We start from the raw sequence: 25,941 nt of genomic DNA on the forward strand, positions 1-25,941 counted from the left end.
TTCTGGTTTACTGCAAGGAGGATCAGTGTGCATTAGTGAGTAGAATGTCATATGGAATATTAAAAAATAAGATTCACTTTACTGCAGCTTAGGGGCCCCCTAAAACTCTGGGCTAACCTGGATCAGGGTCAATCCTAAGAGCCTCATTTCCTGAGTTGGTTATTATCTCCTTTTGGCTTATTGTCCTCACGTGAAGTTACTCCAGGAAAATCTCCTAATATACTGAAAACATAGTTCCTGTCTAGATTGACTCTAATATGGATAAAAGGTGTCCCTATTTCTCCTGAAAACATTTGAGGTGACACTGATGAAACTCATGCCACACTGTGGTTTCAACTCTTCCACTGGACCTGGATGGTCTGAATAACTAATTCGTTAGCTTTGCTTTCTGATTAGAGAGCCCATGAATAATCTTGGATGGTTGTCTTTCTCCAAGGAGCACATTATGTCAGGAAATATGGGCAGGAAATGCCCTTTTCTTTCTCTAGAAGGTTAAGTTCCTGAACTCTTCAACTTGCAAACCCTTAAACTTGGGATAATTCAAGAGGTATTGTCTAGGTAATTCCCCTCCTCTGTCTAGAAGGCTAGATTTTGGGGTCATACTGCCTAGGGAATCCAACCCTACTCTATTTCCCCTGCACAGGAATTTTGGATTCATGAATGTTGTCCATTAATTACTCTCTCAGGCAGAGTGCTCACCGCTGCCAGGAGCTTCTCTGGGAAAACTATCATTGCTCCAGCTGCTGCCATCTTTTGGGCTAGGAAAGTCCACTCTGAGATCTCCAGACTTTAACTTGTGCTCAAAAGAAGAAAAGGGAAGGTCAAAGGAAGCCAGGAGGACCAGGGAACTCCCACCTCAGGCCATTTGGGCTCTGGAAAGAAACTACATAACCACTGGTTCCTCTCCTCTCCCCCTAAAATCAGATCCCTTTTCCTGCATTCCGCTATATCTTCAGAAAGTCTGGGTGAGAGCTGTTTTGTCAACTCGCTTTTACTGAACAAGGAAAAGGATGGTTCTCCTGACTTAGGTCCTCACCAGCTAATTATCTTGAGTTCTCTGTGTTGTGTCAGTCTGTACTTGAGGAGATGCCTCTCAGATGCTTTCAAAGAAAGGGAAACACTTTATAACCTATTGAGTTTGTCTCTTTAAATAAGGATAGATAGTGACTTAAAAAATCACTATATGTTACCAGGATGTTTTGGACAATAATTCACATTTCTTTACTGATTTAAAATGTATGAAGCTTCACAACAGGCATAGTGATATTGTATAGAGAATGAAGCAAAAAAAAAAAAAAAAAACCTGAGTTCAAATCCTGCTCCTGCCTATTACTTGCTATGTGTCCATGGGCAAATGAATCATCCTCTTCTAAATTTAGGCAGTTCTTTGGAACTATGTTCTAGGTCCTAGACAAGTTATAGTCTGTGCTGGTGGACAGACTCCTACATTGGTGACATCATGGGCTTATCACATAGCAATGTTCTTGTGAGGTAGGGTGTGTGACTCTTACCACATTTTACAGGTAAAGAGGCATAGGAGCAGGGAGGTTAAGTGACTTGTCCACAGTCTTAAAGACTTTGAAAGAGAATTAGTACCCAGGTCTTCTGGCTCCCAATTCTTGAGAGCTCTATGCACTCTTCTGTATTGCCTTTCTTAAAAAAAAAGCAATCACTCAACAATTTCTCCAGTACTACAACACATGGTTAAACATTTATTTTTAAATTTAATTTTCAGCTCCAAACTTCCACCCTCCTTCCTCCTACTGAGAAAGAAAGAAAAGCAAATCCCATTACAAATACATATAGACAAGCAAAACAAATCCCCACATTACCTACATCCAACAAAACAAAGCAAGTTGTATGCTTTGGTAGGTCCTTGGAGTCCATCACTTGGAGGTGGACAGCATGTTTCATTGTCAGTCCTCTGGAACTGTGGTTGGTCCTTGTGTCGTTCAGAGTTCTTAAGTCTTTCAAAGTCCTTACCATATTGTCATTAGTGTGAAAAGTGTTCTCCTGGTTCTACTCACTTAACTTTGCATCAGTTCATACAATCTCCTTGTGCTTTTCTGAAGCCATCCTCTTCCATCACTTCCAATACTCTAGTGCAGGCCCTAATCACCTCACACCTAGACTACTGTGATACTCTGTTGGGGAGTCTTATTTGTCTCAAGTCTTTCTCCATTCCAACATAGACTCTATCCATCCATTAAGGTGATTTTCTGAAAGTGGAGATCCCTTTTCAATAAATTCCAGTAACTCCCTATCACTTCCAGGATCAAATACAAGATCATCTGTTTGTCATTCAAACCCTTTCATGACCTAGCCCTCTTCCATCTTTCCAGCCATCTTACGCTGTCCTTTCCAACAAATATTCTTTGGGCCAGTGACATTGGCCTCCTTGCGTTCCATGAAGGAGACCCTCCATCTCTCAGCTCCAGGCATTTTCTCTGGCTGTCTTCTGTCCCTGGAAAGCTTTCCCTCCTCAACTCTACCTATTGACTTTCCTGGCTTTCTTGAAATCCCAAGTAAATCTCATCTTTTATAGGAAGCCTTGACCAACTTCTCTTAATTCTAGTGCCTTCCTTCTGCTAATTACTTCCTTTTTATCTTGTATAATACTGTCAGTTTGTATATGTATTTTTGCATGTTGTCTCCCCTGTTAGAATGTGAGCTCCTTGAGGGTGAGGACTGTCTTTTGCCCTTTATGCATGCCCAATGCTTAGCATAAGTCCTGGCACATATTAGGTACTTAATAAATGTTTATTGATCAATTATAATTTCTTACAGCACATTATTTTCTCTTCACATTAGTATATCATAACTTGTTCAACCATCCCCCAATTGATGAATACCACCTCAGTTTCCAGTTGTTTGCCACCATGATATATGCTGCTAAAAATATTTTTGTACATGAGTTCTTTCTACTCTCTTTGATCTCTTTGGGGGATAGGGCTAATAGCAATATTTCTGGGAACCAAATGCTGATTAAATATTACCATTGGGAATATTCTGTGATCTCCTCCCATTGACCATGCATTTCCCCATTACCCTGTGGCTTGCAGTTTTGACTCTTTGGAGGTTTTGGTATTAGATGATTCATCACCAAATTGCATCTCTTGAAGGATATTGGGGTTAAAAAGTTGTACTTTTGTTTCGGGATGGAGCTCAGGGTCATTAAAAAAATCTACAATGTCCAATATACCATCTAGCCTGCTTTCTTTCTCCTCCTAATCTCTGGCCCCATTTGCTGGTCCATCTGTCTTAACTGTTCAAGATTTATATGACTACATTTGCTCTATAGTCTGTTTAGCTAATTGTCTCTCATAGTCTGGAAAACAGGCATTTTCATCCTCTTCATTTTTCCTCTGTGGATAGATTGGCCATTTTTTTTTTGTGTTTGAAATGATTATGGCTCCATTAAAGAGGCTTTGCAATGTTCCAGAGCTTGATGCAATCAACCAAAACAGGAGATTCTGGAGAACATTGTTATTTACAGGGAATCTCCCTTCTATTTGTCCTCTGTGCTGCACATCCTTTATGATGCAGGAGAGTACCTGGACAGCATGCAGTCTCTCATTGGATGTCTCCATTGGTACTAATAATCAGAAGGTCATCAAACAGAGTAATCTGAATTGTTCATGTCTTTCAGGGAAACTGGTATGATTTTCATATATGTCTAAACAATAAGTATAATGAAATCTTGTAATCTCTATACATTTCGGTCAGTTAAGTTACTGTAAAAATGAAGAAATGGCAAAGACTTTATCTAACATAGCAATAAGATTAATATGATTAATGCACTGTATCTTGATTTGTGCCAAGTGATAATGTTAATTTTTAAATGTCTCTACTTGCCTAAAAATAAAATTAAAATTTGAAAGGTCTTTAATATAAAAATGGAATAGGCTTAGAGATTGGAACTAAAATTTCACTGGCTTCATTCCCAGATGGGCAGCTAAATGGAGTAGTGGATAGAGCACTGGTCCTGGAATCAGGAGGAGCTAAGTTCGAATTTGGTCTCTGACACTAATTGTGTGACCCTGGGCAAGTCTCTTAACCCCAATTGGCTTCCACCCCATCCCACCCTCAAAGGAAAAATAGAGCAGCTAAGTGGATGGAGTGCTGGCCCTAGAGTCAGGGGAGCCTGAATTCAAATCTGGTTTTAGACTCTTATGGCTGTATGACCATGGGCAAGTGACTTAACCCTGATTGCTTAAAAAGAAAGAAAGAAAGAAAATAATTCCCAGATGAGAAAACTTTCTCTACCAATGCAAGATGGTACCTTCATTGCCACTTAATAATCTTAGAGAGTTGCTGAGACTAGAACACTGAGATGGGAAGTAAGTTGCTCAGATTCATGCTACCACTGAGTTAATCAGGCAGGACTTGAACCCAAGTCTGCCTTGCTTCAGGGACAGCTTTTATTTCACCATGCCATGTTGCCTCTTAAAAAAAATCTGCCTACTTGCTTCTCATGCCGTGAGCGAGATTGCCTTCTGAACATGTGAGCATCATTCTCATAAAGCCCTTTTTCAGAAATGAGAAGGTAGGCTGAGGAGTCGATAGTTGCTTTCTTAGGGCTTTGCAGTGATGTTCATGATTTTTTCTGAGCATGCACTATCCATCTCTTTATCAGACACTTATTAGCTGTATGACTCTAGTTAATGACTACACTGTGTTTGGCCTCAGTTTCCTGATCTGTAAAATGAGGGATAACCATACCTGACTACCTGACCCTACAGACTCCTATGAGCCAGAACCCTCCAGAAATGTGAGCTTATGTTGTTTCTCATGGGTTCCCCAGACACAGAATAAAATTTGCATGCAGACACAAATGAGCTGGTTGCTACCAGAGTGAGCGCCTCCCCCTCTATCCCTCCTTTGCTGGTAGTGGCTGTCAGCTAGCCTCTGCCAGAACGCTGGATGTTCTGACAACGGTTGCCCTGGCAACCTGTGGGTAGCTCTGGGCCCCTGGCTGCAGGAACCTTGGCTGCAAGCGCCCACTGTTTTATTTCTGTCTCAGGTGTTTGGTAACTGATACCTACTGGGTTCTCAGTTGGAGGTACCCAGGTCAGGCTGGAACACACCCTTGGTGGGCAGGGGCTCCAGGGTAAAGGGTGTGGGAGGAAGAGAAGGTGCTGTCTTAGCTGGACCCATGTTCATTTTTATTTTGTAGGATAAGGGCCATGGGACAATTAATTTCCTGGTCGCGAGAGCCAGATGGGATGCTGCTTGTAAACTATCATTAACTGGCATTGTAGGACCAATGGATCTGCCTTGTGGCAAGAATAAGTGATAACAGGTAGATAATCCAAGTGTGCCATTGGCATTTTACTAACGTCAAGAGAATGCAAGGAGCGCCCCCTGCCACGTTGAGTGGACCCCCTGGGTGAAATTATGGATGATGTGGATTGCCAAGGTTAAATTGAAAGGAATTTTCACCTTGATTAAGATCCTAGATTCATTGGACCACTTGCTTGTTTGACCCTGGTATACAATACAAGACCCTCTATAGTGTAGCTTTAATATACCTGAAGGAACTGTGGATGTTTCATGTGTAGAAGCAAAGATTGATCAGAACTGGCTGTCTTCAAGTATCTGAAGACCTATCATTAAGATTCTTTTTTTTGCTTGACCCCAGAGCCCAGAATTTATAGCAGGGGGTAAATTTTGTAAAAAAGGTAAGTTCTCCATAAAGGAAAAAAAAAAAACACTTTCTGACAATTATCAGAGAATAGATGGCCACAGCTTGTGGCTGTGTTGTTGAGGAGATTTTAGGGAGGACGTAGACAAGCTGGTGAATCCAGAGATTGTAGCCTCATTTTGTGTGGCCCCAGAAGTCAGAAGCATTAGCAGTGGGTGGAGGCAGAGTTGAACTTGATTTAAGGAAGCACTTCCTAGCTAATAGAGCTGCCCATGGTGTCCAAGTAAAGTTGACCACCTAAGGAGGTGGTAGGATTTCCTCATCTCTCAAACCCCCCAAATCAGCACCCCCTGAGCTTTTGAAATAAAGACTGGATGGCCATTTGTGGGGTGGGGGTGTTGCAGAGGGGATTTTTAAAGATTCAGGTACTCTTTGGACTCAGTGGCTTTTGAGGTCCCCTCTATTTTGAAGATTTGTATATTTCTGTGATGCTAGCCCAGCTCCCTCTCATTGGACTTTTAGTGCTGAATCTCGGGTCCAGTGGGATCTAGCTGTGGGATCCACCCTGGGCAAGTCACTTCTCTGCACCTTGAGCCTCAGTTTCATTATCTGTAAAATGAGGATGGTAATAATGCTTGTACTGCCTACTTCGCAGGGTGGTTGTGAGTAAAACATTTATTTAATAATAATGATGATAATAATAATGACATCTAGACTTCATATAGTACTTGAAGATTTGCATAGTACTTTAGAAAGATTTCGTTTTATCCTTACAACCGTGAGAAATAGGTGCTCTTATTATTCCCATTTTACAGATGAGAAAATTGAAGTAGACAGAGGTTAAATGACTTGCCCAATTTCACATAGCTAGTCAGAGTTTGAGGAAAGATTTGAATTCAGCTATTCCTCACTCCAGACCTAATGCTGTAACCACTGTGCCAATTACCCTTCCAATACAATTTAGTCTAACCCATACCTGACTATTACTACTAACTAGCATTTTATAACAGTTTATGGATTGCAAAGTTTCTTACAATATTATCTCACTTGAGGCTTGCAATAATTAAGGGTCAGCTAGGTGGTGCAGAGGATAGAGCACTAGTGCAGGAGTCAGGAGGACCTGAGTTCAAATCTCACCTCTGACACTTGACACTCACTAGCTTTGCTTGACCTTGGGCAAGTCACTTAACCCCAATTGCCTCATCCTGGGTCATCTCCAGTCATCCTGATGAATATCTGGTCACTGGATCCACATGGCTCTAGAGGAGAAGTGATGCTGGTGACCTGCACAGCCTTCCCTCACTCAAAACAAAGTCAAGTGCAAGTCATGTCATTATTTCTCTGATGGCATGGTCTTCTTTGGCAATGAAGGATGAACACACGCAACAACTGAGGAGGTAGGTGCTATTAATATCCCCCATTTTACAGGTGGGAAAACTAAGGCTGAGAGATGAGGCGCTAAGTGATTTTCCAAGGGTCACACAGCTTTCTATAACAAAAGTGATGTCATATCTTGTTGTCATGTTCATTATCAACATCTTTGTGACCCACGCTTGTGATTTCATTGACTTGGAACACTCCTGGTTTGGGAACTCCCTCTACCAATGCAAGCTTTCCCGTTTGTTATTCTTATAGAATTGATTAGATTCCTGAGAGGCTTCCGGGGCCACATAACCAGGTGGGACGTAAACCTGTGCTTCCTGACTCTGAGGCCAGCTCACTACTCATTATGCCGTCGGTCTTTCAGTCGTTTCCAACTCTTCATGACCTGTGGATCACATTGTCCACGGGGTTTTCTTGGCAGAGATAATGGAGTGGTTTGCTGTTTCCTTCTCCAGCTCATTTGACAGAGGAGGAAACTGAGGCAAACAAGGTGAAGTGACTTGCTCAAGGTTACATGGCTAGTGAATATATAGTAATATATAATTATCAATAATAATGTATAATTAATCAATAATCATATGTCGTTTTTACCTGAACGCTGAGAGGTTAAGTTACCCAGGGGCACAGTTGGAGTTAGAACTTGAACCCAGGTCTCCCACTGACTCCAATACATGCTTATTATCATTATCTTGGTTTAGGTGATGAAAGAAAATTTCCCCACCTTGCGTCAGGGGCCTTAAAAGGACCTATTTTTAGCCCTGTCACGTGGTACTGCCAGTTACATATTTTCGTGATTATGCAGCTAAATTTACTCTCATGTTAATACAAAGTCCAGTAATGAGAAGTGGAAGATGCTGGGCCTTGATGGATTGGAAAATTTTCCACCCACTACGGAAAGGGCTCTTCTGCCACCTTGTGACCAAATGGCAAACTTCAGTTCTGGGTGGCAGAGATCCAGATAACCAGGACTGAGGCCGATGGAACAGTTCTGAGGTCTCTTTCAGGTTCCAGACACAGCCTACATTATGAATGGGAGGTCAAGTTGTTCAATGGAAAGAGCATTGGCCCTGGAGTCTGAGGAGCTATGTTCAAATCTTGTCTCTGGTGTTTACAACCTGTGTCACTTTGGCTATATCTCTTCCTCTCTCTGGGTCTCAGTTTCCTTGTGTGTGAAATAAAGGGAATGGTCTGACATTTTGACTATAGAATCATAAATCTAGATCTCGAAGAGACCTCAGAAGCCATTGAGTTCACCTTTTCTTGCCCCCACTTGTCAGAGCAGGAAATTGAGGTCCACAGAGTGAGTATGGATCAAACAAGATGGAAGACTTGGGATTAGAAGCCAGATTTTTGACTTCTAATCCAGAACATTCTTTTAATATCCTTCTTATAGCATCCATGAAATTCACCACCAGCCAGTTGTTTTATTTTGAAAATTCTTTTTTTGATGGTTCTTGGTTTCTTCATTTTCCATTGCGATGGTTGGATAAATGAAAGAATGAATGAAAAAAAGAATTGAAGTGCTTACAATATGCCAAATCCCAGGCTAAGCTTAGAGGATACAAGTGCAAAATTAAAGGCATTGTCTTCTAATGGGGGAGAGAGCACGTATAAGGGAATGGTCACCAGGGAAGGATATTGTAGCTTAGAAAGTGACAGAGATAACGAATAGAGCTCAGCTCTGGGGTTAGATTTTGAGGCAGGGTGGCATAGTGGAAAAAAATCAGCAAACCAATAAGTAATTATTAAGAACCTAATGTGTGCCAGACTGCTAAAGGAAGTCTAGGAGTAACCTTCTTTACAGCCAAGAAGACCTGGCTTACATATTAACTATCTGATTTAGGCAAGTCCCTTAAACTCAGTATCCCCATGCTAAGGGGAATTTTCTAAGAATACAAATTGCAGAACAGTTGGCTAATTGATTTAGCGGAGGGAGTGTCTTCATGGGGAGTACATGTCTGGACCAGTCACAGTTCTCAGTGCTGATCTAAGACCAACAAAACAAAACAAAACAAAAAACCCCAACCTGACTTCAGGAAGCTCAGTTTCTAATGGGAGAAACATGTGGACAGAATGTAAATACAAAGTGATTTCAAAGGGGCTTCCAGCAGCTGAGGGGCAGCTAGGTGGCAGTGGATAGAACCAGACCTGGGATCAGGAAGACTCATCTCCTTTAGTTCAAATTCAACACTTACTAGCTGTGTGACCCTGGTCAAGTCACTTCACCCTGTCTGCCTCAGTTTCCTCATCTGTTAAATAAGCTGGAGAAGGAAATGGCAAACCACTCCCATATCTCTGCCAAGAAAACCCCAAATGGGGTTGCAAAGAGTCAGACAGGACTGACATGACTGAATAACACCACTAGCAACTAAGGGGATCAGAGAGGGTTTCCTGGAAGAGGTGGCACCTGAAGAGGGTTTTGAAGAGAGCTAGAACTTGTAAGAGGCGAGGTAGGGAGGGAAAGCATGCCAGATTTGGGGAATAAAAAAGAAGAAGGTTTAGAGGCAGGAGACCCAGCCTTTTATTTTGATTCTGCATTTACTATGTGACCTGTGGAAAGTCACTTAACCTGCCTGTGCCTCAGTTTCCTCATCTGTAAAGTAGAGATAATAATTTTCGTTGTACTGACCTCACAGGGCAATTGTGAAGGGAGTGTTTTCTTTGTATATTTGAATAGAATGAACTATTTGCAATGATAATAATAATAATAGCTAGCATTTATATATCACTTAAAAATAGGATCGCTTTTGATCCTCACCACCTGGAAGTTAGAGGCTATTGTTATCTTCATTTTACAGATAAAGAAACTGAGGCAGACAATGGTTGAGTAACTTTCCTGAAATCATACAGCTAGTAAGTGTCTGAGGCTGGATTTGAACTCAGGTCTTTTTTTCCTCCAGGCTAAGTGTTCTATCTTCTGTACCAACTTGCTATCTTTTAATATAATTAGTAATAATGTGTTTAAATATAACTCTCAAGGGCCAGTTGAATGTTTACCTGGTGCAGTTAGACCTTGTAGCACATAGCAAAGGCTTAAATGTTTGTCTACCTTGCTTTTAATCCCAGACTGTGAACTAAATGTTCATGAACTAAATGGAACTTCTTGGTGACCCCGGGCTGCCCTGGGGAACCTGGTTTCTTCCCTTTGGCCTTGACTTCCTCCCTAGTTAGAGGCATTTGATTGACTTCTACTGGATGCTGAACTGATTCTACACTTACCCTCTGCTGATTGGTCAGAGGGAAGAAACTGGGACAATGTAAGTGGATACTTTCTGTCCCTAGATTTATAGATTATTAGAATGGAAGGGACTTTAGGGATAATCTAATCTAGAGGTTCTTATCCTGTAGTCCGTAGATCTCTAAAGGATTCATGAATAGATTTTAGGGAGTCCATGATCTTGGAATGGGAAAAAATTTACATATTTATTTTCATTAACCTCTCACTGAAACTGAGCATTTTCTTTATGAATATAGGCAGCCAATAATATAGGCTTCCCCAGAGTGCCAAAGAGGTTTGTGACACACAAAACTTTATGTAGTCCAACCCCTCTGTTGTACACTCTAAATGCGCTCTGCCTTCTGGCTTTTGCCCGGTGGCTGATTTCTTAGTCCTCTGTTGATTCCAGGATGGTTTATCCTGTATCTCTGACCCTGGCCAGGGTTTGGTTTCTGGTTTTTCCCTGTCTCACAGTGATTACCCACTAGAAAGACATATCACTGTCTTTGCACAGGTTATTTTCCATGTCTGGAACACACTCTTTTCTCATCTTGGCCTCCTTAGAGAATCCTGCTCTCCTTTCAAAGCTCAGCTCAAGAGCTACTTCCTACAGGAAGCCCACCCTGATGCCCCTAGTTGTTAATGCCCTCCTGAAGCCTCTGAAATGATTGCCATCTACTTGAGTAGGTTGGACTTGGCCACCTGACATCATACAAATTCCATCATGCTTTGCATGTGTTTACTATTTATTTTTAGTGTACATGCTGTTTCCCCCAACAGAATGCAAAACTTCCTGAGGGTAGGGATTATTTCTTTTTGGTCTATATATCCCCAGCCCCAACTTTTTGGCACATAGTAGATACATAATTGTTGAATGTGTGTTCATCCTTCACTGCCAAAGAAGACCATGCCATCAGAGAAATAATGACATGACTTGCACTTGACTTTGTTTTTGAGTGAGGGAGGGCTGTGCAGGTCACCAGCCTCACTTCTGCTCCAGAGCCATCTGAATCCAGTGACCAGATAGTCATCAGGATGACTGGAGATGACCCAGGATGAGGCAATTGGGGTTAAGTGGCTTGCCCAGGGTCACACAGCTAGTGAGTGTCAAGTATCTGAGGTGAGATTTGAACTCAGGTCCTCCTGACTCCTGCACTGGTGCTCTATCCACTGCACCACCTAGCTGCCCTTCTTCTTCTCCCCCTCTTCTCCCCCTCCCTACCTCTGTTTGGATTGGCACTCGTGACAAAGCTGGTGGTGCAATTGTTGAATGACTAGATGGGTGAATGAATTGCATGGGGTTAGAGGAGAATATCAGGTATAGTCTGCCTATAGGCAGGTTTTAGGGTAACTGTGTCCTTTCTTGGGAGAGTGGCTGGGTTGGAGGATAGTAAATACCAGCTTCAGGGTATTTATCGCCACTGGGCTCATCTTTGTGTCTCTGTGTCCCCATCTGAAAATGTGAAGAAGAATAGTAGCGTTAAATGGGATAAAATGACCATGCAAAAATACACAGATATTAAACTGGCCACAATAGTCAAACTTTGAGACAGTGTCTGCCTAATTATTTAGAGGAATGGTGGAGACTGTGGGGAGTGGAGAATTCAGTTAAATTCAGCCAACACGTATCATTAAGCACTTTCTAGATACTGTAATTCCTTCATTACTTGATCATTTCTGTCTTGTCTGACTCTTTACAACTGCATTTGGGGTTTTCTGGGCAAAGATATGGAAGTGGCTTTCCATTTCCTTTTCCTGAAAATTCAGATGAGGAAACTGAGGCAAACAGGATTAAGTGACTTGCCCAGGGTCACCCAGCTAGTAAGTATCTGAGACTAGATCTGAACTCAGGAGTGTTTCTGATTCCAAGCCTAGTACTTTATCCACAGCTCCACCTAGCATGTAATTTGGTGTAACTCAATTCAATTTCCGAGTGCTGACTGTGGAGCGTTCCAAGTTTACTGAGGCTGGTTGGCCATTTGTCATCCACATCATAGAGGGGATTCTTGTTCAGATAGGCATCAGAACAGACGGCCACCAAAGTCCCTTTCCACCCTGCAATTCTGTGATTCCATGATACGTACAAGTCAGTATGCTATGTCCTGGGAATGTAGAAACAAAGCATTCTCTGCCTTCAGAGAAGAATGTCAGAGTTGGAAAGAGGCAAACTGAGGCCTAATGCCAGAAAAAGCTGCCTTGTACCTAGAGGTGGCTAGGTGGTACAGTGAATCAGAGCATTGGACTTTGAATCAAGAAGACCTAAGTTCAACTCCTGCCTCATATGCTTACTAGATTTGTGACCCTGAACAAGTTATAAACCCTCCTAACTTCAGTTTCCTTGTCTGTAGAATGGGGATAATAATGGCACCTACCTCACATGGCTATTGTGAGGATAAAACTGGATAACACACATTGCTTGAGTAGTTATGAATGGTTTAATAAAGGCTTGGAAAGTGGTCAGCACCCAAATGCCTTAGGGATTTGTGCTTAGCTTAGCCTCATTCCATCTAACATTTTTGTCAATGTCTTGGGATTATATATGAAAAAATTCTGTAAAATTTGAAGTACCATATACATGTAATTTCTTGTTTTTCAGAGGCATAGATAGTATACTTACAATCTTTGTGGATGTAAAAGTACTTTATGAAATTAAAATGCTACATAAATTCTAGCTAGTTTTTTAGAGCTTCCCCAAAGTGGAAAGGGCTGCCTCAGCTCATTGGGGGTGGTGGTGGCTTCTTCTCCACTGAAGGTCTTTGAGCACAGGCCATATATTTACTTGTTGGGAGTGTTGGACAGGAGGTCTTCATTCAGGTATTGGTTGGATCAGGTGCCTTCCGAAGGACCTTCCACCTCTAAGAATATGTGATTCTGAATTTACATTCTATACTAGAGGCATTGTGCTATGGTGAAAAGAGGCCTGTATTTGGAGGCAGGTGAACTGGAGTATTCTAGGAAAATTGATGGATGGAAAGAGCCCTCATTATGAGGAACATATCTTCCCCCTCAAGGAGGCAAAGAGAGAAGGGGGGGGGGTCCTGTAGTTTCCTCTTCTGGCATGGATGAGTCCACTGTGGAAACAGCTTCCATTTGGATTCCCTCTTCCCCACCTCTTCACCCCAGTTCTGCTTAGAAGACCTTTCATTATGATCCCATCATCACCGCTGTCTTCCTTCTCCCAGTACTAAACTGTACGATATTGCAAGTCCATGTTTGAGAACTATGTACTATGTTTCAGTGATTTGTATGGAACCTTGTGCTTAGCACATTTATAATTTGGTGTACCAGCCTTGGCATCTTTATGTTCCTCTGTGTAACTCAGTAGGCAGAGAGTACTTGGATGTCTGAGGAATTCATTCGACCTTTCCTTTCTGTGGCTTATTAATATAACAATAAAACTTTTTACTAACTTGTATCCAAACTTTGAGCAGGGAGTCTTTTTTTTTTCTATGACAGTTATTTCCCTCTTTTGATTACAAGCAATTTATCCTGTCAATATCTTACCTATTGTCTCACCTATTTGATTGTGAGCTCTTTGAGGGCAGGGACTATTTTTTGCCTTTTCTGGTATTCCCAATGTTTGACACAGTTCCAGGCATATAGTAGGTACTTAATAAATGTCTATTGACTAAATCCAAGGACATGGATTAATTGAGAACTGTTTGCCTTTCCAAGACACTCGATTTGTGCTCTTTATTTTCATTATGTAAGTAAAGAACTTTTATTCCCTTTTATTCTGTTTTTTTTTGGCTGACTATCCCCTCCCCCCATTAGGTTAAATCTTGTTCTTTCCTAAATTCATAATCCTAATGATAACTCAGTTAAGCATTTATTAAGTACCTACTATATACCCGGCATTATGGTAAGTTTTGGGAAAGGAAAGGCAAAAGGAAAAGGCAGAAGAACTCCCAGTTTAACAGCAGAGACAAAATGCAAGCAACTATGTACAAAAAAGCTATAGACAGGATAAGTCAAAGGCAATCAATGTAGGGAAGGGGCTAGAATTAAAAGGGATGGAGAAGGCTTACTGAAGAAGGTTAAATTTGGCTGGGACTTGAAGGAAACTTGGGGAGCCAAGACATGGGAGGACAAAGATCCAAGATGGTGCCCAGGCTGGTCAGGCGAGGATGGCATTATTGGAAGGGATACCCATAATCATGTCATCACAGGTCCATTAGGGTATTGTTTGAGTATGGCATAAGGTGCTTGTCCAAACTTATTTTTTCCAAACTGTTTTCCAGTCTTCTCAGGAAAGCTCATTGAATGAAGAATTTCGTTGTTCAATCATTTCAGTCTTGTCTGACTCTTTGTGACCCCATTTGAGATTTTCTTGGCAAAAATATTGGAGTGTTTTGCCATTTCCTTCTGCAGCTCATTTTCCCGATTAGGAAACTGAGGCAAATAAGGTCAAGTGACTTGCCCAGGGTCACACAGCTAATAAAGGTCTGAGACCGGATTTGGACTCAGAAAGATGTGTCTTCCTGACTCCAGGCCCAACCACTGCACCACCTGGACAAAGAATGCTTTCTCTCTATACTTTGTGTTTTGGGGTTTATCAAATTCTGGACTGTGGTACTTATTTCCTTTCATCTCTTATATAGTCTACTCTACTAATCAGATTTTCTATTTTTACCCAAAGAGATATTTTTAGTGACAAATTACAATATGTAAATCTATACATTATGTAATAGTCATATATAAAATCATAAGTAAGTTTACTTGTCCAACTAAGGAACTGAGATTGTTGTGAATTTTGAATGAATGAAGTTAGAGCCACTGAGACTTGACAGTATGGGACAGGGTATCGCATCATATAAATTTATAGAATGAGGGACCAGTTTTCCAGGGTAAGATGGTGACACAAGAGGCATGAGAGCAGTCTGATTATTTGGAAGAGGATCATGTGGATGAATAATTAGAATTGTACAAGAAGGCAAAAGAAGTAGGAAAAATGGGGGAATATAACAGAGAGGCAAATTAATGCTTATTTTCTGGAAAAAACTTTCCAATAACCAGAGATAGCCAAATATTGAATGACAGGTGGTAAGTCCTTTCTCCTTGAGATCTTCAAGAAAAGGTCGGGTAATCACCTGTTGCTCCTGTTGAATTTGGAATTCTTATTCAGTTTTGGGTTGGAATGGATGACCATTGAAATCCCTCCCTGTGATCAAATTCTGTGATTCTGGATAGAATGGTGAGGAAGGAATTGCATTTTCTCCCTGTGACAGCTCATCTGAATCACGTTATCTCTTCTCCCCACAGAGCAAGCTGGTTAAGTACTTCAGCCGCCAGCTGTCCTGCAAACGGAAAGTGGCCCTCCAGGAGCGTAATGCTAAGCTCGAAGGCTTCCCCCAGCTCCAGCACTGGTTCCGAATTGTGGATGTGCGAAAAGAAGTCATGGAGGTAAAAACCAGTTGTTTGTCCCCCCGCATGCTAACCCCTTTAACAATGGGACATACTTATCAGATCTGGACATGACTCAGAACTAGGAGACATAGCAAATGCATTGGAAGAGGGGGAATCTCAAATGACCATAACCAGTTAGAACCTGGGGGCCAGCTGAATAAGAGGAAATTAATTAGGGATAGATTTAAAATCTTGGTTTCATGACTTTCATCATTAAATGGCCAATCGTCTTGTCCTATCTAGACCAGTCCATGAGTAGTTATGCAGGATGAAAAGATTAGAAAAGAAATCAATCATTTCATAAGCATTTATTTAGTGCCTTCTGTATATTAGGCACCGGGGACACAAAGGCCAAATGAAATAGTCCATGCCCTCATATAGTTTATGTTGTAGTAGAGAATCCCCCTATCATGTCAGGGAGAATTTATGGGACACATAATGAGAAGCTGCTGGTGAGTTTTGGTTTACGTTGCTGGAGGGGATTCTCAAAGAATCACAGATATGGAAGAGACCTCAGCGGTCATCTAGTACAACCCACACTGAAAAGCAAGCCCTTATTATAACGGACCTGACAAGTGGTCATCTGGCCTGTACTTTGAAATCAGGAGGAAGGGGAACTCGGCGCCTCTGGAGGCAGCCCACTCCTCTGCAGGGCAGCTTTCATTTTAAGGAAGCTTTTCCTGACTCCAGCCTAAATTGGCTGCTTTGTGAATTCTCCCCATTGCTCTGGGGTCAAACAATTAGTTGTCCATCTCACAGACCCTTCTAATACTTGAACTCAGAAACGATCCTGCCTCTTCTCTCTCCCTGTTCTTTTGACTCATCCTTCTATGGCATGAAATCAACCCTTCACCATCCCGATGGCCTCTTCTGGCCACTCTCAGCTTGTAAATGCCCTCCCTCCAATGGGGCTGTGATCGTAGTTATGCCTTCCTTTGATTTATGATGCCTTTCAATCATCAAAGGCTTTTGCTTCCATCCTTTTACTTAGTCCTTCCAACAATGAGGGAGGCAAGGAAGGGATCATTAGTTGCTTTGGACAGATGAGAAGAGCCTCGGGCTGGAGACGCTTCATGTTCAGTAGGATTCCTTCTATACCACCAGCAGCATTGTTCTGTTTTTGCCACTCTGCTATATCTGTGGCTCTCTTAGAATAGGGCAGCCTACTAGCTTAGTATATTAAAACGATTTCTTATTTAGATTGAAATCTCCAGGTGATATGATAGGCATCTCTCCTTGGGTTGGCTAGGTGGCTCAGTTGAGAGAGAGAGAGCAGGACCTGGGGACAGGAAGGCAGAATTTCAAATCTGGCCTCAGATACTTCCTGTGTGACCCTGCATGAGTCACTTCACCTTTGTCTGCCTCAGTTTCCTCATCTATAAAATGGGGATAATAATAGCACCTATCTCTCAGGGTTGTTGTAAGAATAAAAGGCTATATTTGTAAAGTGCTTTGCAAACCTTAGAGCACTATATAAATGCTAGCCATTATTATTAATAACAAACATCATTATTAATAAATAATAATAAAAGGGCTGCTGGGTAATGCAGTGAATGGAGTTCCAGACTCAAGAGTCCAAAAGACCTGAGTTTGAATCTTGCTTCAAATATTTAGGAGCCTGTATGACTCTGGGCAAGTCAATTAACTCCTTTCAGCCTCATTTTTCTCATCTGTAAAAATGGTCATAATAACAATACCACTCTACAAGTTTGTGAAGATCCAATTTCATAATATATACAAAACAGTTGGGAAACATTAAAGTACTACCAAATTGTAGTTTTATTCCAAATTCATACCAAATTGTTGATTTGTTCAGGAAAGAGTATTTTCAGTAATTGGATCAAATTTCTTTCCAATGAATGGCAATCCTGCCCTGCCTCCCCTAGAAGAGGCAATTTGGCCTAATGGAAAGGGTCCAGTCCTGTGTCTGGCAGAGTTAGAAGGGTATTGTTTGGCTTGCTCCTGAATCAGAATCCCCACTACAAAATCCTCATCGTCTTTGTCCAACCTTCGTTTGAAGACCTTCCATGAGAGGGAGTTGATTATTTCCCAATCAGCCAATTCTGCTTTGGTCAGTTGCAATTTTAAGGAAGTTTTTCTTATATGAAATCTAAATCTATCTCTGCAACTTTCATCCACTCAATCGGATGATCAAAAAGCATTTATTGAACATTTGCTACAAGTCAGGCTCTGTCCTAGGTGCTAGTGATACAGAGACAAAAATTCAATGGTCCTTGCCTTCAGAGACCTTCTTTTCCAAATCAAGAAGACTACATGTCAAATATATATATATATACGAAGTAAATTATATGAATTAAATACAACATCATTTGGTGGGGGAGCATTAGTAATTGGGGGACATCAGAAATGTTCTAATGTATTAGGCTGCATTTGAGCAAAGCTGTGAAAGGACCAAGTGATTCTGAGAGGAAGATGGAAGAGGGAAGGTATTCCAGGCACATGGGGATAGCTTGTGGAGAGGATCAGTGCTGGGCAGGAGAGTGGCATGCATGAGGAAGAGAAAGGAAGCTTATGGCCCAATACAAGTCATTGGACTTCTTAGCACCTCTGGCAGCTAAAAGAACACAGAATTTGAGTTGGAAGGGATCCCCACTAGAAGGGATCCCCACTAAGACATACCCCATCAATGGTAGTCTGACCTCTGCTTGAAAACCTCCAGGGATAGAGAATCTACAATCTCTTGATGAAGGAGAGCTTTGATTGTTAACATGATTTCACTGATACTTAGCTTAAATTGGCCTCTTTGTAACCCATTGTTTTTGGTTTATGCCATCTAAGGTTCAGAAGAATAAATTCAACTTCTTTCTTCTTCAGAAGTTAGAAGATAGCTCTCATGTCCCTCCAAGTCTTCTTTTCTCCAGGAGAAACATGCCCACTTCCTTAAACCAATCTTCATATGTTATTGTTGGGTTTTTCCTTCATTTTTGAAGAGGACCATGACATCAGGGAGATAATGACATGACTTACAGTTGACTTTGATTTGAGTGAGGGAGGACTGTGCAAGGAGACCCTGGCCTTTTTAGGCTAAGCCCTTTTCAGGTACTCACTTAGGTCAGGTAAAACCCATTCAGGGAATAGGGCTCTTTAAGAAGTGAGTCAAGGGATGGCCCCTTTAATCAAAGTCAATTGCAAATCATGTCATCATTTCTTTGATGTCATGGTCCTCTTTGAAAATGAAGGACAAACACAACTTGTGAGTGGACCGAGCTGCCTGAATGGGGACTCGGCTAGTTGGGTAACTCAGCCCATCCTCTTCCTATCCTTTTACCTCTCCTTCTCCTCTCCAAAAGAAGGTAAATTTTGAAGGCCAGAAGCTGCCTAGTTAACTTGGGGCATACTAAATTCCTTCCTTCCTTCCTTCCTTCCTTCCTTCCTTCCTTCCTTCCTTCCTTCCTTCCTTCCTTCCTTCCTTCCTTCCTTCCTTTCTTCCTTCCATCCTTTCTTTCTTTTTTCCTTCCATTTCTTTTCTTTCTTTCTTCTTCCTTTCTCCTTTCACAAACCCTTAACCCCAGTTCACTATGAAGCTCATAGACTGGACCACAATAGGTCCCTGCCCAAGCTCCACTTAATGGTAGTATTTGGGGCCCTACTGGCTTAGAGTGAACGTCAGTGGTAACTGTTTCTCTTTGGAACAGCAACCCTGATGGTCTTCCCCTTCCAGCTTAATTTCTTTTCCTTTTTGTCTAATTAAAGGGGCCATCCCTTGACTCATTTTTTAAAGAGGCCTATTCACTGAATGGGAGTTACCTCACGTGAAAAGGCCTTAGCCTAAAAGGGCCAGGGTCTCCCATTGCATCCTAGGCCATTTCTAATTGAATATCTGGCCACTGGAAACAAATAGCTCTGGAGGAGAAAGTGAGGCTGGTGACCTTGCATATGTTAAAGTCTTTTCACCAACCCAATTGTTCTCCTCTAGATACTCTCTGTGTTCTCAATATCTTTCTTAAGCCATGGCTCCTACATTTGGTCATAGTACACCACATGAGCTTTTCCAAGGGCAGAGTACAAAGGAACTATCATCTCTCTGTTCCTAGAAGCCAGGCCTCTCTTAATGCAGTCTAGGCTCTCATTAGCTTTTTGTGTCTTCTACATTCCACTGGTGACTCATATTGAGTTTGCTGTCCACTAAAAACCTCCAGCTTGTTTTCAGAACAACCACTATCTAACTGTGCCTCCCCCATTTTGTACTTGTGAAGCTGATTTTTTAAAATATCCCAAGTGTAGGACTATATTTATCCCTGTCGAAGTTCATCTTATTATATTCTACCCAATGCTCTAACTTGTCAAGATTCTTTTAGCTTCTGGCTGTCATCAAATATGTTAGCTCTTCTTCCCAGCTTCATATCACCCACAGATTCTTTCGTCACTCCAATCTATCCTCCACTTAGTGATCTTTCTAAGGCTAAGGTCCTACCATGCCATTCCCTTACTGAATAAACTCCAGGAGATTCTTATCACCTCCAGGTTTCAATAGAAAATCCTCTGTTTGCCATTAAGAACCTTTCACAGCATGAACCCTTTCTACCTTTCTTGTTTTCTTACATTTCACTCCTCTTCATGTGTTCTTCAGGCTAATAATATGGTCTCCTTGCTGTCCCTCAAACAAGTTACTTCATCTCCATACTCTGGGCTTTTGCAGTGGCTGTTCCCTATGCCTGGAATGCCGTCCTCCTCATCTCCATCTTTTTACTTCCTTCAAGTCCCATCTAGAATTTCACCTTTTACAGGCAACCTTTCCCAATCCCCTTTCATTCTAGTGTTTTTCCTCTGTTGATTATTTTCAATTTATCCTGGCTATCAATGGTTTGTACATAGCTATTTGCATGCTATCTCCTCCATTAAGCTGTGAGCTCCCTGAGAGCAGGGACTATATTTTGCTTTTCTTTGTATTCTTGGTGCTTAGGACAGTGCTTGACACATAGTAGGTGCTTCATAAATATTTATTGATTGACTGTTGGATAGAAAGCTTAAACAGTGCAAAGCTAAGTGCAGATTCCTGGGGTACTCCGTTGGAAACCTGCCACAGTGACACTCAACCATTAGCAAATATTTGAGTCTGGCCAACTAAGGGGTTCTAAAAGTATTTAACCAGACTGTCTTCTAATTTATATCCCTCCATCTTATCCATAAGACTAGCATGAGATACTTCATGAAAAGCTTTGTTAGAATCTGGGGAAACTATATCCATGGCATTCTTCTCATCTACCAATCTAGTAACTGTCGAAAAAGGAAATGAAGTTAGTCTAGCATGACTTGCCAGGAGCCAGACTCTCTCTTGATAATCTCTGCTTCCCTTTCTAGATGTTAGCCAGTCATCTCTTTAATGATCCATTCTAGATTTTTCTAACTGTAGCAGATTTCACTTTAAAATATGACAACAATAATAACACTTTCCTCTCCTAGCAGGAGAAGAGGAGGAGCTAATTCTTCTTAGATCACCCTTTTACCTCCCCCTGGAGGCCATGATGTGTGCCTTTGTCTTAACCTACATTCTTATTACTCCCTTGACCCTTGGAGACTAGAGATTTGCCTGGAGCTCCCTGGCCTGGCTATAGCAAAGAGGTCACTCTTTAGCCAAGAGGTTCCCAGTTCACACAATCATATCTTGGTGAATTAAAAGCTCATTTAAAACAAAAATTATCAATAAAAGCGAGGCAGAGAGTTTAGTCTCCAAACCTCTGTGAATTTTATTATAGTATTCAAGCTCACTGGTCAGTAGTTTATAGTTTCTGTCCTTTTTCCATCTTTGAAAAATTGGGGCATTTCCCCTTTTCTATTCTTGTGCTTTCTCTCCCATCTTATTGAGAGTCACGCAGAAATTACAAAGACTGTCTATCAGGACTGAAGGATATATTTCACTGGACCAGGGGAGTTGATCATGAGAAACTAGGTACTCTCCTACCAACTTACTTATCTTGGGTATTAAACTTCCTGCTATTTCTGTTCAGTCATCTCCAATTCAAAGGTTCTCTTTCCTCTTTGGCAGAGAAAATAGAGGCAAAGCACCCATGGAGTGGTCCAGACTTTATCCTCTGTTGTCAGTTAGCACATAGTCTTATCTGCCCGAAGCAAAAGTCATATCCCTTCTCTGAATCTCCTTTTCTCCTAATGTCATGATGACCCAGCTCCTTTTGGCTGTCTTTAGTTTCTTTCAGGACTACATCATGTTCTTATGTTCATTCTCATTTATCTGCCTTTCATTTTTGTCTTCTCTACATTTCCTTTTTTTAAACCTAAGTTCATTGGTGAGTTCCTTATGGGTCCATACTGGTCTCTTCAGACAAATGTCATTCTTTCTCCTCACTGAGATAGCTTCCCTCTGTGTCTTCAGATTTTCATTCTTGAGCATCTTGTCTCCCAACCCTTCTGGGTCACCTTCCTCATCTTCCATTTGAGTCCGTTGGAGTTTTGGAATTATTGGAAATCTGACAGAGAAGAGGAAGTAAAGAGGTGAAGTGACTTGTTCAGGGTCAGCCAGGTAGTAAGTATCTGAAGTGGGATTTGAATGCCAGTCTTTTTGACTCCAGGTCAAGCACTCTGTGCACTGTGCCACCTAGATCCTTCTGCCTCTTAACAATCTCCTCTCCACTGTGCTACATGGTTCAGAGGGTACCCACTTCTGCCAGTGTCTCTCCTAGACCTCTCCATTCTTCACCTTTTTCTGGGGCCATGAGGCTGCCTTTTCTTGGGTGCTGGCCACATGGTTTCTTTCTTCATGGCAGCCAGCATGTTATAGGAGAAAACTTGTTGGGTTTTCAGTCAGAGACCCTGTGTTCAAATCCTGGATCTGCTGCTTCCTATATCTTTGGCCTAAAACAAGGCACCTCTTTGTGCCTCATTCTGCTAAGTGAGGGGCTTGGACTAGATGGACTCTTCCAACTCTGTATCTATGATCGTTTTATTTCTCAGGCTACATCCCTCCCTCTCCAAGGCTTGCACCAGGAATTCTCTCAATCTGGGATCAGATACTTTTCTGTTAGGTTCTATGGCCAAGGACCCAGGTCGATCCCTTTGTACTTTGAGTCATTTGTAACACTAACTGTCCCCTCAAGACTCAGCTCTACTCCTACTATAAGACCAGACTCTAAGAGGCAAGATGAAATAGAAAGATTTGTTGCTTTCCCCTTTTAGAGCCATACACAGGGCTAGCTCCTTCCAGGAAAGTTCATTCCATGACATTGGAGTCCAATCAAAATGGCCAGCATCACTGAAACCCATTCAATAGGAGATGTTAAGGCCTGTGGTCATGCCCATCATAGAAAAACACAATCCCAATCCCATACAAAGGCTCATCTTCCTGTATGCTCATTAAACTGAAGGAGTCAGTGTGGTACCATGAAAAAGGTGATGGATCTGTAGTAAGAGCACATGGGTTCAAATCATCCCATCGTTGACATACTTATTTTCTGTGTAACCTTGGAAAAAGTTGTTTTTACCTCTGTTAGCCTTAATTTCCTCATCTGTCAAGTATGTATGTATGTATGTATGTGTGTGTGTGTGTGTGTGTGTGTGTGTGTTAGAATAGATGGATTCTAAAGTCTTCATCTAAATCTAAAGTTGATGTGGAGAAACCCTCTTGACCAACTCCTTTGAGGCATTTAACATTGTCAAATCTGTGTTAGGAATTGAAGTTAGACTCATTGGCCTATAATTTTCAGACCTGATTGTCTTCCCTTAAAATAAATCCTAAAACACCTGCTTTTCTCTACTCCTTTCATGCTTTTTCCATTTCCCATGATCTTCTAGAGATCTCTGGCTTAGGTTTTTTCTTTCAGGATCTATGAGTTAGTTCATCTGGGACAGGTGGCTTGAACTCATCAAGAGCAGAGCTCTTTAACTTTACTTATCTTTGTTATCAACTCTGTGATGCTGTTGAGCCATTTTTCAGTCAACTGTCTGTGACCCCTTTTGGGGTTGTCTTGGCAAAGACGTTGTTGGGTTGTTTTTCCATTGTGTCTGACTCTCTTATCTTGTTTGAAGTTTTCTTGGCAAAGATACTGGAGTGGCTTGCCATTTCCTTTTCTAATTCATTTTACGGATGAGGAAACTGAGGGAAACTGAGTTAAGTGACTTTCTTAGGGTCACACAGCTAGTAAGTGTTTGAGACTACATTTGAACTCAAGATGAATCTTCCTGACTCTCTCTCCCCACTGCACCACCTTGCTGCCACCTCAGCTCTCTGTCAGGTAAGTTGTAGGAAGATTATTATCCTCTGTTTTGTAGATAAGAAAACTGAGATTCCCAGAATCATAGAATTTTGAGTTGGAAGGTGCCTCAGTGGCACAAAAACTCCTTCTATAACTGATTCTGGGAATCTTAGAAAAATAGTGCTTTTTGCAGCATGCCTGGCAAGTGCCTGTGTTTCAAGGCCTTCAGTGTGGGGGAAGCCAATACTTTCCCAGGTAGCTCATTCCACTTTGGGATGGACTGTGAGATGAAGTTACTTCCCCATGATCACAAAGCTAAGAAATATCTGAGAAAGGTTTCAAAGTCAGCTCTCTCAGTGCCAAGTTCAGCGTTCTATCTACCACACTGTATAGATGCTCATATAAGACTGTGCTGTAGTAAACTCAATAATTCAGTTAGGTGGCATAGTGAATAGGGCACTGGGCCTATTCAGCAAGTCCTGTGTTCAAATCCAGCTTCAGATTAGTTGTGTGATTCTGGGCAAGTTACTTGACTTCATTTTGTCTTGGTTTTCTCATCTGAAAAATTCAATTAATAATATCCCCATTTCTACCTCTAAGGGTTGTTGTAAGGATCAAATGGGAAAATATTTGTAAAGTATTTAGCACAGTTCCTGGCACATAGTAAGTGCTATATAAATGTTAGCTGTCATCATCTTTATCATCACCATCACTCCCCCCATCATCATCATTGTTATTAAATAGGGATTTATTAAACACCTATTATATACCAGACATTGTGCTAGGTCTGGGGTTAGAAACAAACAAACAAAAAAAAACCAAACCCAACAGCCTCTCAGAGCTTATGTTGTCTTAGAGGATCTTATGATCTCTGGGTCCCATCTAAATTCGGTATCTTCCTCAGTGACTTGGACAGTGATCACTGAGCAGAGCAGGAATTGTTATTGCCCTCTTGGACCAAACTTAGTGGTTTGTACATAACAGATGCTCATTGTATGCTTAGTGAACCAGAATGGTTGAAACCAGCTCCATCATGATGCACTTCTTATATGTGGTCACAAGAGGGCAGAGTATTGCTATGAAATAGACCTGGAAAAAAAAGGCTTTTCTTTATTCAGGGTACATTTCTGCTTTGTATGGAGAGACCCAGCTCTCTGCCTAATGGGTTTGTAATACTACCTTTCTAGTTCAGGATAGGCCAGGCTCCCTGCTTCTGATGGAAGTCACTTCATCTCTTGGGGCCTCAGTTTACTCATCTATAAAAGGAGAGTGTTGGGTGGGATGGACTCTGGGCTCCTATCCAGCTCTAAATCTTTGATCCCAAAGCAGGCCAAGTGAATCCCCAAGAGGCCCGGCCCATTCCTAGTTTCTAAGTGTTTAAGCTGCTTATTGCCCCCTCCTCCACCAGAACAGTCAACCTAGTTAGGTGATTGTTATAGAGAATCCAGAGCTGGCAGGGACCTCAGAGATCATATAGTCCCATCTCCTCAATTTAAAGGAGGAAACTGAGGCTCAGGGAAGGGGAAGGTCTTGCTCAAAGCTGGGAAGACCCACAGATTTTAATTTATTTTTGAATATCTTTTGTGTTTACATTACATCTATTACAGAATATATCTCCCCTCCCCACTCCTATCAAGTTATTCTGTGTGTGTGTGTGAGAGAGAGAGTGAGAGAATGAGAGAAAGACAGAGAGAGAGTAAGAGAGGGAGAAGGAGGGAGGGAGGGAGGGAGGGAGAGAAAGGCAGTACAATAAAAATAACCAACGTATCAACCAAGCCTAGTGGCATATGTGATATTCCATATCCATAGTCCCCAAACAAGAGGGAGCACTCAATTTCAAGATGGAGGCTTAGATTGAAATCATATTGAGTTCTGCCACTTATTTACCGAGTGACCTTGTGCAAGTCATTTCTCCTATCTTGGCCTTAGTCTTCTCTTCTCTAAATGCAGGTCAGACTAAATGGTCTCAAAGGTCTCTTCCCATTCATCTTAATTGAATTCAAGTAAAGTACCTGAGCTATCACATCTATAATGTTTCACCTTCCTTGTCTGCGTCTGAGCAGCATCTTTCCATTGAAGGAATATATGTCGTTGTCTCCTTTGCCTCGTGGAATTTCCTGGTT

The 25,941-nt window shown here is 41.6% G+C and overlaps 1 protein-coding gene across 1 annotated transcript in view; it reads left to right on the forward strand.

The window, feature by feature from the left end:
• The window catches only part of KSR2 (kinase suppressor of ras 2), a 590,333-nt gene that overhangs the window by 89,757 nt on the left and 474,635 nt on the right, over positions 1–25,941 (forward strand). The window contains exon 2 of the mRNA XM_072600313.1: positions 15,507–15,647. Coding sequence (XP_072456414.1) covers positions 15,507–15,647 — 141 coding nt within the window. The remainder of the gene's footprint in view (positions 1–15,506; positions 15,648–25,941) is intronic.

The sequence above is a fragment of the Notamacropus eugenii genome, chromosome 4 (assembly GCF_028372415.1).
Source record: "Notamacropus eugenii isolate mMacEug1 chromosome 4, mMacEug1.pri_v2, whole genome shotgun sequence".
Classification (NCBI taxonomy): domain Eukaryota; kingdom Metazoa; phylum Chordata; class Mammalia; order Diprotodontia; family Macropodidae; genus Notamacropus; species Notamacropus eugenii.